This window comes from Acartia tonsa, chromosome 3, assembly GCF_053477335.1.
Source record: "Acartia tonsa isolate MP-2025a chromosome 3, ASM5347733v1, whole genome shotgun sequence".
In the NCBI taxonomy this organism is placed as follows: domain Eukaryota; kingdom Metazoa; phylum Arthropoda; class Copepoda; order Calanoida; family Acartiidae; genus Acartia; species Acartia tonsa.
The window spans coordinates 47,804,854-47,819,844 of NC_137262.1; the positions used below are offsets into that span (position 1 = coordinate 47,804,854).

Sequence of the window (14,991 nt, forward strand, 5' to 3'; positions counted from 1 at the left end):
GGGAAAGGAAATGGGGTGTTGAAGATTCACAGAATAGGATAAATATATGAGTGAAGCGGTTAGCAAAATCATAAGCCAAAGACAGAAAGAGACACACACAAAAAAAGATAAACATCCGATTACTTTCATGTAATTGAATTTCCGATACTTTTTGTCCTTGATCTATGTATTTTAGTGTACACTCGGATTAGTGTACATTCTTGTGCTGACTCTTCATAAATACGACAACTTCTGCTAGGAATTATTAATTTTGAGCCGGCGTTAAACAAATATACAAAAAAGAGATAGAAATGATGAAAATAATATTAACCATAAAAATAATTAACTTTTATACTTAAAACAATACTCTAGTAATTAAAATATCCTTGTTTTATAGATCGTTTTGTAAAATATTTGGATAAGATAAGATTAAATTAATTTGAACTTAGTAGATAAGTGTTACGTATTCTGATACATTTAGGAATAAATAAGAAGTTTACATCAAAGATCAATATTTCATTAGTTAATCTTAAGTTGTCCCTTTTGTTAGATTATATAAATTGTTAATACTTAGTTTTTGAACCATCCAATCTAAAGATTTAACAGAGTAGGATGTTATGTTGGCCGCTTCTACGCAGCACATCTACCTCCAACATCAGCAGCAACACCATCAGCAGCAGACGTGGAGCCAAGAGCCAACGCTTACAATCTCCCATCCTTCAACATGGGAATCGTCATCAAATCCACATCCAGAGGTTTTTTAACATCAACGACAATGAGGCTCACCCCTCAGCTGAACTATATTTTTAATTTGTCCGACAAAGAATAAGACAACTCCAGCCTGTCTTGTTCGGCTCCTTCTCATCCGAGCTGGTATTGAACAGAATCCGGGTCCCTGGTTCTGCTCAGTATGCAACAAATCTGTTGGCTCAACAGCAGTTCAGTGCTCCAAATGCTTGGCCTGGCTCCACGTCAAATGTTCTCAACTAAAAACATCAAGTGAACGCAGAAAATACACCACCTGGACCGGACCATGCTGCAACACCCGCCACCCCCCTCCCCCTTTCATTCCCCCTTCTCAAACCCCCCCACCCCCTCGTAACCCCCCTCCCCCCCACAACCCTCAACCCAACATTCTACCTAACACAGGCTTCAATACCAAGATATTGCAATGGAACATCAATGGAATAATGAGCAAAATCGATGAACTTCTCCAACATATGGAAAAGAAAAAAATCCTGATTGCCGCAATACAAGAAACTAAGTTGACAACTAAATCTAAGTCACTTAATTCACCAAACTACACGCTGGTCAGAAAAGACAGAGGAGTTAACAAAGGTGGAGGCCTTGCTTTCCTTGTACATAAGGAGATCACATTCACCTTAGACAAAACTCCAGCCAGTCTAGTACAAGACCCACACCTAGAATCCATGACCATCAGCATCCAAGGAGAGGATTCGCCTCTTAAGATCAGAAACGTGTACATACCACCTCAAGCCAGCTGCAGTCAAGGTTATACACCCAACCTTGACGATCTTTACCTGGATCTTGGTGACAACTACTACATCCTTGGCGACCTTAATGCCCACCATGATCTGTGGTTAAGCAATTCAACACCTAACGCAAGGGGTAATGCTCTTGCTGACTCAGTAGCTGCCCAAAATTGTGGTATTATTAACGAAGACCTGCCCACCAGAGTGACAAATGATGCTGCAACATCACCAGATATCAGTATAGCTTCAACCAACCTGCTACCTGTCACTAACTGGTCTGTAGAAAGAAAGTTGAGCTCTGACCACCTCCCTATTACCATTAGCTTGACAGCTGAACTTAAAAGATCTAATTCTAGACCTTTTACATACATGAACTTTTCTAAAGCTGACTGGCCAAAATTCCAGGAATTTACAGAAAACATCTTCGAGAATGCCCGTCCTATAAATAACATCCACAAAGCTGAAAAGTTTTTCCGTCAGACTATCCAGAAAGCCTCCAGAAAATTCATCCCTGCAGGCAGGATTCCAACAACTTTTAATGCTCTACCGACGGAAGCTGTAAAACTAATGGGAAAGAGAGACGAGATCCGTACAGCTAATCCAGCTGATGCCAGACTCCCTGACATCAACAAAGAGATCAATCAAAAGATCAACCAACATCGGAAGAACAAGTGGCACGAACACCTTGCCAGCTGTAAACAAGGATCCAAAAAACTATGGTCAACAATCAAGAGACTAAACAACAAACCTCAACAACCTGACAATCAAGGTATATATTTTGATAACAAGGATTTCACAGATGCGAAGAAAATAGCAAATAAATTTAACCATCAATACACACCTTCATCCAACAAAAAACCTCTACAACAGCTGAGGAAAACTCTTCGTTCTCTGAAAAAGAAATCAAAACATCAACCTGTTGTTTTCTCTTCTGCCCAGACACTAGCAGCCATCAAGAAAGCCAAATCATCTAAAGCGCTTGGACCTGATGGGATCTCACCCATCATGCTAAAAAATCTTGGACCTAATGCCATCAACTTCCTTACCAAGATTTTTAACAAGTGCATGGCTACATCCATCATTCCCAGTATTTGGAAAACTGCCAAGATAATTCCCCTTCTGAAGCCAGGTAAAGCCGCAGATCTCGGTCCAAGCTATCGTCCTGTTTCTTTACTCTCACCTGCCATCAAGATCCTGGAAGCACTTCTTCTTCCCATGATCAATGATGCTGTTGAACTTGCCGACCATCAGCATGGCTTTCGGAAAGGGAGATCTACCAACACTGCACTGCAAACCATCCTTGACCATATTAACACCGGTCTGAACCGCAAGAAACCTGTCCACAGAACCGTTTCAGTAGCCATTGATCTTTCACGTGCCTTCGACACAGTTGACCATCAAATACTCCTGGAAGATATTAATCAGCTCAACATGAATGACTACATCAAAAGGTTCCTGTGTTCATATTTACGTGGTAGGCAGACATTTGTTATGTTTAGAAACTCAAAATCTAAATATAGGAAAGTTAAACAGGGTGTACCACAAGGAGGGGTTCTCTCACCCCTGCTGTTTAACCTCTACATGTCCAAAATGCCTTCACCACCTGGAAACATCAAATTAGTATCATACGCGGATGATGGTAACATTCTTAACTCTGGCCCTCTGATTGAACCTGCTGTTAAGGAGATCAATGAATATTTGATCACCCTTGATTCATGGTTTAAATCAAGGAATCTCTTCATCTCCCCCTCTAAATCATCAGCCACAGTGTTTTCAACATTCTCTGGTGATGTTGGAAGAGAGCTTGATGTTGAGATTAATGGAGAACCCGTGCCTACTGAAAAGAAGCCTAAGATCCTAGGAGTCACTTTTGACGGTCTTCTTTCCTTCAAAGAACATGTCAGCAACATTAAGACCAAGATCCTTGCTCAGAACAATGTTCTGAAAGCTCTTGCTGGCTCCACCTGGGGGAAAGAAAAAGAGGTAATAATCAACACCTACAAAGCAACAGGTCAGTCCCATCTTAACTACTGTTGCCCTCTTTGGACCCCTTCACTTAGCAAGACATCATGGGATGAACTCCAGGTAGCTCAGAACCACGCCCTCAGAGTCGCCACTGGCTGCCACAGGATGTCTAACATAGACCATCTCCATGACGAAACTAAGGTGATGAAAGTGCGTGATCACTGTGAGATGATCAGCAAACAATTTCTACTTGCCACCCAGAAACCTGATCATCCCAACCACACTGATCTCAGCAGACCTCCCCCCCTCCGCCAGATGAAACAATCCCTATCATCTAAATTTGGCAATGAAATAAAAACCATTGCTCGCAATCTGACGGAGGGAAACTACAAACAAAAACTCAAGTTTATCCACACCAAATCTGTAAAGGAGGCCCTTAGCAGATATGACAACAATAAAGTTCTGCAAACACGACCACCAGAAATCAACGGATCTGAGAAAAGCCTCCCCAGAACCACCAGATCAACTTTGGCCCAACTAAGATCTGGCTATAGTAGCTACCTAAACAGCTACAAATCCCGCATCGACCGCAGTGTAATAGACAAGTGCCCCCACTGCGATAATAGTCACACTACTGCCCACCTTTTTAATTGTCCAGGCAACCCCACAGACCTCACTGTCACCAGCCTCTGGAACAAACCCATGGATGCCGCCAGATTTCTCAACCTGGCAATTGATGACGAAAATCATGAAGAAGAAGGATAAGGGCTACAGAAAGAAAGAAAACAGAGTAGGTATCAAAAGTATTAAAGATAAAGAATATAAAGATCGAGATCGTGTTTAAAAAATTTTTTTTACCCATAGTATTTAAACTCCTACGTCCCCTCCTTACCTAATAAATGGTAAGATGTAGCTAGTTTTGACCCTCTCTTACGTATATTTCACAAGACGTATTTACTAAGCACAAACATATATATAAACACTTATTGACATCAAAACTATAATTTCAGACAAAACTTTAAAGATGCGAATTTTGTGTATATTATTGCTTGGTGTTTTATGCTCGGGTTTGAGTCCCACAAATCATCTGACACAACAGGATAAAACAAGGCTCAAATCTTTGTTAGAACAGGTATTGTAATCCATAATTGAGAAAGTATTAAAATTATTATTATTATTACGTATTTTGTTGGTTTTTAGTTTATAAACATAAAATTAAAAAAATATTACTAGAATATAAGATTGTAAATTATTTACAATAACTACATAAAAATTAATCCGACCTAATATTGATCATATATCATTGGGAAATCTGATGATCGATGATACTCGGAGAAAGTGGATTTGCTTCATAGAAAAATGATGTAAATGGATAGAAAGAGATCTTATAATCTTTTAGTAAAAAGCTGAAACAATAAACATTGCCACTAATTACCTTTATTCTAAATTAATAATTTTTAATCTCTCAAATTAAAGTCAAAGTTTGTTTGTCCAAATCTCGTTTATTTTATCCAGTTCTCAGTAAAAAATAGCAATTTTCCTTGACGGCTTAGTACATGAATCATATTTGTCCAAAGAAACGTCACGAATAAAGTTAAAGGTCTAATCCATATTAAGTAAAAATTAATGCATGGACGTACATATTTTCCGTAAATAGTATGTTCTTTAGATTTATTACTTTTTAGAGTTGTACTGCAGATGGGGACATAACCAGCCTTTATCATTGTGTTCAAGGAAAGGATTTTGATTACATATCATTGTTATATATTTATCATTGATAATATCTTGAATATTGGAACATCGCAAGGTTATACATTGATTTACCTTAAGCAGACATTGATTGAATAGGTAAATGATCAATTTGCCGATGGCACAACGAATAATCAAATCAAGAAATTTTTCGTCAGCTTTAATTTCGCAAGTAAATAATCCTTGGTTGAAGGTTTGAAGCTGCTTGGATCTGAGGCTAGCGACAAGGCTGGACTTTGCAAGACTGCTGCTAGCTTTGCTGACGATTCTTCTTTAGAGGTAAGGGTAATCTTATTAAACACTATTCACTTTAATCAGTCAATTAAACAAATTAAGTTCGAACCAACGAAAAACTTTAATTTAAGGTTTTGTATGCAGCATCTGGTGTCGGAGCGGCTCTCAGCTGTCCAATAAAGCTTGGAGCAAAAGCCACCGAAGCTGTCAAATCTGGCAGCTCGGACGGCAGCAGCTCTGCTTCTCTATACTTTGCCTGTAACACACTGGTTAATACTGGTGGTAAGGTGGACAAGGCTGTTCTAACTGCCCTGAATGCTGCCATTAAGAAGGATGATTCTCTCAGAAGCCTGGGTCTTGCCTTCCATGTTGCTTCTTTGGTCACCGGTAAAGATTTTTATTGCAGGAGCGCAACTACTCCTAAATTGTTACAATTAGCTCATGTTAATCGTGCATGAATTCCGTTTTGGTGGACAAGAAAGGTGTAAAAATAGTTAAAAAATTTCATATTTCTCTATAGCTAAGTGTCTTTAGATTTTGTACATATATCTTATATAAATTGATTCTGTTTCGAAGCTTATGTGGACTTTTTTGTTTTTTTGTTTTAGGAGATGTGAACAAAATCTACGAGCGTATTGAAGATGTTGTTGCCCAGGCCGATGAGGTTGATGGAAAGATGCTTCAGTTCGAAGGTATGCATTGTTTTCATATTGAAGTACACAGATTCATAGTTAGACATTAAAAAAAACTCCCTTGCCTTTTTTATAAAGTGTAAGATTCTGCCTAGGTTAGATTGTAAATTTTTGTGGAAAGATAGACATATTTTTTAATTTAGTAATTTGAGATAACTTTCTTTTGGTCTATTAATGTAACACATAGTACATTTTAAGATTAATTCGTATATGCTTAATTAAGTTTTATTCAAAATTTTAAGGTGGCCTTAGTGTAACTAGCATTGTTTTGACCGGAGCCGCTAACTTGGCTGCTAAGGCCAAGAAGCAGCTGCAAATTACCCCTGAACAGGCAGTCAAGTTTGCCAACTATTTGGTCTCCAGAAAATCTGTTCAACAAGCCAAGGTCAGTTTATTCATCAAAATTACCTAATGAAAATGATAGACATTATACCTATATAATTTTTTTTCTTCATTTTTTTAGCAATTTTTGTTCTAAAAATATTTTTATGAGAGAAAAAATATATTTTTTATGGTAGGTAAAAACTAAAAATCTTGATCAAGATGATATTACATTAACATTTGTTTAGGGAGCTCTGCAACTGCTGGAGGGTATTGTAAGTATGACCGGGTCAGCCCAGTTTACCCCTGTCTCTGTGTCCCTGGCCAGTCCTCTTGCCATCAGCACTGCTAATCCTAATGTAGTCATCTCAGTCCTTGATCTTAAGGTAAATAATATTACTCACGGGTCAACACAATTTCTTTTGAACACATAACATACTTAATGATCTAAGGTGTAAGCAGGCTCCAGTTTGGTATGTAGTTCTATTATTTAAATTTGAGTTATCTATCAGAGTAACACTAATACAAACAACAAATAATGCAATACTTATCATAGGGTTGTTAGTTATGCCATCAAAATAAAGGTTTATCTTTTAGGGTGACGTTGTTGGTGCCATGAAAGTGACCGTCGATAGCGCCTCCTCTACCATAGACGACAGCAGCCTGGTTACCGGCAAGGAAATGACAAAAACCGCGGACGGCTATACCCTCAACCTGATGTCCCTGAACCCAGAGCCCGGATTCTACGAGCTGACCGTGTCGGCTAAGCCAGCCAAGGCTGACCCCAAGCTTGTTGGCAACACTGCTGTTAAACTTAACGTTAAGGTACCCTTTATATTTTATTACAATATAATGTACCTAATTGATGTAGGTAGAATATATTATAATGGGGGAAAATTGTCGTCAATTAAGGTTGCAATTTCCCTTGTCGTCTATTGGTCAGTTCCTTTATACAGTAGGCGGGGAGGGAATGGAGTAAAGGGGGTGGAGGGGATCGTTATTGTAGTCAGCTGCTTTTTTCACTTTATTAGAGAACATAAAAATCTTGTGTAAGATCCAATTATCAGTAAATTAATTTATTATTTTTTTTAAATAGGACAAGTATTGCAGTAATTTACAATTTAATATTTATAGAAAATTCTTTCATAATCTATTCTGACTGAAAATTAAGTTTTGTTTATTTTTCAAGGTTCTTGCTGAGCAGAAGATCAGCAACGCCGTGTTGAAGGTCATTGACAGTGATTCAGGTGAGAACAATAATATATGTTAATTGCTGTGTTATGTTCATTTTTCTTATTGAGAAACTGTCATAGTAGAGGCTTAGGTTATGAAATAATGGGGTAATCTCCAGTTGGGAAGTCGGGTCAGTTATTGAGGTGAGATTCTTGCCAAAATTAATTAGCTTGCATTTCATCCCTAAAAAAAACAGCACAGTTAAAGTAATTATACCTAGTGAATTTAAGACCTTTATTTTGAGAAGAAAAAAATAATATTATCAATATCATCATTATTAACTTTAAAAGAGTAGAATGAGCATGACCAATATATTCAGGAACCAAGTCAAACAAGCTAACCTACCCACAAACCAGCCATGGGCAGAGTGTCAGACAGAAGGACAGGCTGGCCCTTACCTTCAGTGTCCTGTCCTCAACTAACAATCAACCATTGACTGTTCATCAGGCTTTTGTTAAGGTAGTATTGACGAAACTTTTTATTCAAGAAATGTTGTCTAAGAGTAATAAAAACAGTTTATTTAAACAAGTTATATTTATTTCATAAGTTAAATAAACGGTGTTTATAATTTGTTGAAAAATCATTAATTGGTTTAAAAAACTAAGTACATTCTGTTAGAATGAGTTTTAGTTTTATTGACAAAAAAAGTTTAAGAAGCACATTTTTTGCACAGCAGGGGGGGGGACAGGAAGGAATATGGTTTTTTTTTCCATGAGAGAAAAAGGCTTTAAAAAAGGGACAGTCGTACATATGTAAAAGTAAAGAATATTTTTACATTTTTGCTAGAAAAATTGCTAAAACATGGCAATTGGTGTCTAAGTTTGATCCAGTAAGTACTTTTTCGATGTGTGCAGTGACTAAAGGTTAATTCTCATGTTGAGTTTAAAAAAATATTTATTCAAGGTGACCCATGTCGAATCCGGTGCCGAGATTATTTACGTTGCTGAGGCTGACATGAATGATGTATACAAGTTTGAGATGGACTTGGACACAGAGGCAGAATTGTTAAAGGGATCTGGCAAATATTCTTTCTCTTTGATGCTAGGTAGGGCTTTTAGTTTATCCTATTACATAAAGTAGTAAGCTTTATCTGTCTGTAGTGAAGGATCTCGCTTACCGCTAAACCGATATAGTCCTCTATTACAGTGAAGCTTCTTATAGGCTCCAGGAAGGTTTTTAGGCTATTTTGTTGATATAAAATTATATATGGGTATATTTTTTTTCTATTTTTCTGCCCTTCCACATCAGAAAAATCAGTATACAATTCCATATACCTACAATTATTGATCAAAACAAATTACCTTTTATGTATTAAGAAATATCTTGTCAAAAAATCAAAGCTTTCTCAACAAAAAAGTGGTAAATATACAATATGTGTTCTTTTTGTAAAGCTGAATGAATAAGCAAAAATCTTTGTATTCTTTGTTAGCTTTAGTTGAATCTAGAATAGAGACGTGAATTAAGTTAATAATCTGTTATTTTTTTAAAAATCAGACAGTGCTATAACGTGATATAATTTGTGATCAGATAGGCATCTTTCTTATTTCCTAATGTTATTGTTTCAAAAAATGACTTTTTATTCCTTTCCTACTTGTAAGATTTCTAAAACAGTGGCGTGATCAGGGAAATTTTAAATCCTCCATTAGACCTAAATCAATGTGGGTTGTGAATCGCCAGTTGACCCCCCTCCCCCCCTCCTATTATGGAGTATTTCATCATGGGTGTGTAATCCCTTGTCAAAGTGGGAATATATCGAACCCCCTTAGTTTTATCAAGGGGATGGATACACCCCACTCTGCACGCTTCTATGTTTGGTCTTTCTACCGAAATTGATTTAATGGAAAAAAAAATTTGGGCAATAATATTGTGAGATACCTTTCTTGATGACTTTGTATGTGTAGGAGATGCCGTAGTGAGCAACCCCATAACCTGGGTGTTCACAGAGATGAACCTGGACCTGAACACACCCGCCCCAGCTGACGCGGCCAAGCCCTTCCAGCCCAAACCTGAGATTACACATTTGTTCAGGTGATTTTAAGTTTTTTTGGTGAAAATATTTTTGACTTTATAAGTAGATTTTTGGAGAAAATCGATCTCAGGAACATTTTACCGTGAACTGCATCAAATATTATTTTATTCTCTATAACACACTTTGGCCGTAGGTCTATCCACAAGTTTTTGTGTTCCACTACTTGTGGATGTTGTCATTCTTGTTTTTGTAAGAAATGCCGTTAAATCACATAGCACTTTGTTCAACATAGATATCTAAAACTATAAATAACTCATTTAATTTTTTTGATAAAATCGTTCAAGTTATTTAAAGACAAAATTCTACTGATAATTTTTTTCAGAGAGCCCGAGGCCAGGCCACCACAAGCTGTTTCCACCGTGTTCACCCTGCTTTGCTTGTCACCCATTCTTGTTCTCCTCATTTTGTGGATCAAGCTGGGAGCTAATATCTCCAACTTCTCCTTCTCTCTTTCTGCTCTTGGTAAGTTAATCAGCTGTTACCAATAACTAAATTAATTCGAAAAAATACTTCTCAAGGTTTTATGATTTTGAACATGCTAGCATGGAACTCCTTTATTAGTTAGGTAGTTCGTTCATCCAGTAGGAGGGTAGTGGATTGGATAAAGGGGATTATTTTAGCCAGTTATGAATTTGACTTAAGGGGGGGGGGGGGTTTAATTCAACCATCTCGTAATCAATGATTAAATGGCACTTAGAATTCGAATTTCGATCAGAAATTTTGCATGAATAATCCTTGGTAGGTCTATTTTCCCTAAATCGAACAAAAAGTTGGAAAAGTAACGGCTAACGGCTGGCGGCTCAGCTGTTTTGCCATTCTATTACTATCTTAAGAGCAAAAAAAGTCACAAAACCTATTTTCACATAATACTTTTTCTCACTCAAAAACCTTATCAAACGGTTCTAGCTGGTAGCTGTTGGTACTAGAAATTTAAAAATTGGTTATTGCTATCATTTAACATGAATTAAACCAAAAATATGTTTTAAAAAGTTGATTCCTACGTAATTAATGATGAATTTGCCCTGAAAATAGGCAAAAACGGCTAAACGGCTGAGCCGCCAGCCGTTACTTTTCCAACTTTTTGTTCGATTTAGGGAAAATAGACCTACCAAGGATTACTCATGAAAAATTTTAGATAGAAATTCGAATTCTAAGTGCCATTTAATCACTAATTACGAGATGGTTGCATTAAACCCCCCCCCCCTTACATATGAAAATCTGGTGTAACCTCAACTGACGTTTACTCACACTAAGAGACACATTTAGAAATTTATATACATACAATAGAGATTCCCTGTCATAAAATCTACTGCTATTAAGAACTATTAGTTTAAATGTTATACTTATTAAGGATTCCATGCCGGTCTAGGCGCCATCTTCGCGCTGTACGTGTACTTCTGGCTGGAGCTGACCATGTTCGAGACTGTCCGATACCTAGCCATCCTGGGACTAGCAACATTCATCTCTGGAAACTACCTCCTCGCCGGCATTGCAAAGAAAACCAAGTAGATTGATCTCTTAATCATGATGATAAGCAGGGAAGAAAAGATTTGGCATCTGAATTTAAATTAGGAATTTACCATCTTTTTACTACCACAAGATATTTAAGTTCGAACGTCTGACACTTACTTCAAGGTCAATAAATAATAAAGTGAAAATGCTGTTGGTGAACTATTATAGGCAAAGTCGTCCTTGTTGAATCAAAACTTCTATTTAAAGTCAAAATATTTGTCCTAATGTTTCTATTTAGGCTTTTTTTTGTTGTATAATTTTCTTTGAAATTTATGTGGAAATGTATAGAGCACAAAGCTTTGCAGTATTTTAGATCTTTTGAAGAAAAATTGTCTAAAAGCTTTAAGATGGCTTTAGGGGATCAAACGGAGCATTATTTTACTTGTAATGCGCTGATTAAGGAAATAGTTGTTATTGTTAAAATATAAAAATAAGTCAGATGCATAATTCTTTCTCTCGTTTTAGAAAAATACAAGTACACAATAAGTCGTGAAACAAATCTGACAAATAACAAAATACATACATTCTAAATATTAACATTTCATACATTTTTGTACTTAGTCATAAAGCATTATTTCTTATATGACAAAATTCAAAATTAATTTCAACAAGACAGTATTTTGATTTTCTTTTTACACAATATCTAACTTTAATTAATATTTTTTTTCACGAAACCTTTGAATTGCCTCGCGTTTAAGATACTTTTTTATGTACCTTCTGTTATATTTATAATTGCATTATAGTTACTACAAAAGCAAATAACCTTATGATTTTTTATTGTTTTGATCATGCATAAAAAGAAACCAATTAAAGCAACTATGTATTATAGTATCAAAGCTTGATTCCTTTGCATTTTAATTTTCTTGTTATTAAAAAAAATTGGATTTTTCATGTAAGAGCTTTTTACAGATTTTTATCTTTGTATGCTAATAATAAAAATAATGAAAAATGCACCTATAATGAACACTAGGTAATTTCAAAAAAAAAAATTTTTGGTCGCGGTTCAAATACCTGTTCTATACATAAAAATAAGCAATACTATGAATTTTTTTGGTTCTATCTTGATTCTAAGTGGTAGAAGGTAAAATCAAGATTTTTCGAAAATACGCGAAGAATGAATCTTTAAACCTGAACATTAAGGTTATCGGTTACCGGTCTTTAGGCTGTCCTAAGGGCACCGGTTTGTCATTTTAGACTATAAGTTCAAACGGTAACTGCCTTTCATTTGCCTTGCCATTTCTAAAAAGATATAGAACACCTTTCTGGCCCATCTGTGGTCTGAGATCTGAAAAATTTGTCAAACGACAGATCCCTTTGTACTCTAAAGTCATGTATCGAGAACTGAAAAACATCAAAGTTTCAAACTATTTTTTAAAACAATTACTCTAGAATTGGCCACAGATGAGCTAGAAAAATGTTCTTTAGCATTTTAAAAATGGCATTGGATTCTACTAGGAGGTACCATTTGAACATGTATTCTGAAACGCCATGAAAGGTGGCATTAAAGTCGAGAACTGAAAATATTTTAAGATTCTTGGATTTTGGTAATTATTGGGTTAGTATATTGGCCATAGAATCAGTTATAGGTGTCCAAATCACTTCTAAAGGTGTTTTTGTTGTTAGGGTAATATGATATGGTATGACCTCCCTGTAAGAGATAGAGTATGTCAGTTAGTATTTACTAAGACATTTATCCATAAGTATCTGTATTCCTTTTTTAAAGATATTTCAATTTTGAAGCGTTTTACAGCAATTCTTACAAAAAAAAACGAAATTGGCTAAGGGGGGGGGGAAGTTTTGACACATTTGCGTAAACAGGGAGTATAGGCTTTATCTTTGGACTGAGAGGATAGGTTATTAGGGATAAAATCATTCTTATATGATGAATTTTCCCAAGTTTTAAGATTTTTTGGATAGGCCTCCAGGTTCCGGAGCTCCAGGCCTCCAGGTCCTCTCTGTACAGGTAAAAATTAAAAAATTTTGAAGAGTTAGAAGTCAACCTATAAAACAAAATATGCATATTTTTGAATGTTATTCACATATTTGAAGAAAAAAATGCATATTTTGTTTCATAAGTTGACTTCTAACTCTTCAAAAAAAAAAATTTTTTTTCATTTTTACCTGTACAGAGAGGACCTGGAGGCCTGGAGCTCCGGAACCTGGAGGCCTATCCAAAAAATCTTAAAACTTGGGAAAATTCATCATATAAGAATGATTTTATCCCTAATAACCTATACTCTCAGTCCAAAGATAAAGCCTATACTCCCTGTTTACGCAAATGTGTCAAAACTTCCCCTTATTGCAAATTTTCATCAAACAAGGATGACAACAACCATAAAAGCGAAGCTCCAAACTGGTAGGACAAAGAACATAAACACTTATTGAGTGTCAGAATTGAATAAGCAGAATACAAATGTATAAGTTGAAAAAAATAGTACATTGTTGCAAAACTGCTTAAATACAGGATACTGTTGTAAGGACATACTTAAATTTTTAGAACTTGATTAGAGACATGTTTTACTTATATAATTGTACCTTGTTGTAATAGGAATCAGTATTCCAAAAATCAGATGAAAAGGATATTTACATCATATAAAAAGGATATACAGACATTTTGGTAACATTTATAGAGTTGCTACGCTTCCAAAATCATACTTTACTGTTATATGAATCATTATGTCTAAATTAACTGTCTTGGAAAGATGGACAGTCGGACCGAGCCTAATTTTTGCAAGACTTTTGCCCTTCTGGTGTAAGTTGGGTGAGAAATAGACTTTCAGCCCTTTAAGTTTTCTCTTTGTTATGATAATAGCTCTCTATAGACATATTAACAACAAAGATTGGTCTACTGTCTTTAGCTCTCCAGGCAGACCTGGCAAAGTCAAAACTTGGATTTTGAAGGCGAAGGTGAAACATTGAAATTTTTTTGGTTACCCGTCTTCAGGGTACGAATTTTATACTAGGCATCCTTAAATGTTATCTCCTACTCACAATATGACCATTCTTAAACACCTTTAACACCATTCTAGCCCAACTCTGTTGGGATAAGAGCACCTGTGCCAGCAGGCAGGTTGAAAGATGGACTTTTCGAGCTCCATGGTTTCAATCCTTCAATGGAGCCTTGGTAACACTTTTTTCAGATCTCAGCTCACAGAAGGGCCAGAAAGACGCTCTTTAGCTTTTTAGAAATGGCAAGAAGAATGAAAGGCAGTTGCTATTTGATCTTATAGTCTAAAATTACTTTAAGTTGCCTTTAGGGCAGCCCAAAGACGGGTAACCAAGAACCTCGATGTTTTAGAAAATTCGCGTATTGGCAAAAAAAATGCAAAATCACCTTCTACCACTAAGAATGCTTCTAGAAAGTTAAAATTGCATATATAAACTTATATTTATGCATAGAACAGGTATTTGTACCGCGACCTTTGATTTTCTTCATTTGGTTACATTATGAAATTACCTAATGAACACATTCCCACTTTTTTAATAGTTATTTATCGCATCGTATTATAGAAATTTTTCTGTGGGAAGAAAAATGAAAAATTTTAAGTTTAATTCCAGTTTTTATGATTTTTGTTTTATTATTCTTAGATAATTGTCCATAATACGATATGATACATGATTTTTCAGTTCGGCCCAGAACCAGTTCCAATCCAGCGGATATACGGTTTTGGAACCATACTGGAACGTTTTTTTTCTTGCATTTCCCCTCACTATTTTGCCCTAATCAAATAAGTTTTAAATAATTTCGCATTACGTATTGTGATATTTTCATTATTTTCCACTA

General features: G+C 35.9%; 1 protein-coding gene across 1 annotated transcript; it reads left to right on the forward strand.

Moving 5' to 3' along the window:
- Positions 1-4,438: 4,438 nt before the first annotated feature.
- OstDelta (oligosaccharide transferase delta subunit) lies at positions 4,439-11,233 on the forward strand. Its single transcript, XM_080154308.1, has 14 exons — positions 4,439-4,569; positions 5,123-5,168; positions 5,377-5,465; positions 5,552-5,807; positions 6,029-6,112; positions 6,355-6,497; positions 6,682-6,819; positions 7,031-7,258; positions 7,623-7,680; positions 7,986-8,125; positions 8,570-8,711; positions 9,568-9,694; positions 10,018-10,157; positions 11,047-11,233. Exons 1-14 carry the CDS (start codon positions 4,462-4,464, stop codon positions 11,202-11,204), a joined length of 1,857 nt encoding a protein of 618 aa, XP_080010434.1. The 5' UTR covers positions 4,439-4,461; the 3' UTR covers positions 11,205-11,233.
- Positions 11,234-14,991: the final 3,758 nt, after the last annotated feature.

Coding starts and splice junctions, on each gene's coding strand:
- OstDelta (XM_080154308.1), top strand. CDS start 4,462: ATGCGAATTTTGTGTATATTATTGCTTGGTGTTTTATGCTCGGGTTTG. Junction 4,570..5,122: donor TCAAATCTTTGTTAGAACAG/GTATTGTAATCC, acceptor ATTACTTTTTAG/AGTTGTACTGCAGATGGGGA. Junction 6,498..6,681: donor AATCTGTTCAACAAGCCAAG/GTCAGTTTATTC, acceptor ACATTTGTTTAG/GGAGCTCTGCAACTGCTGGA.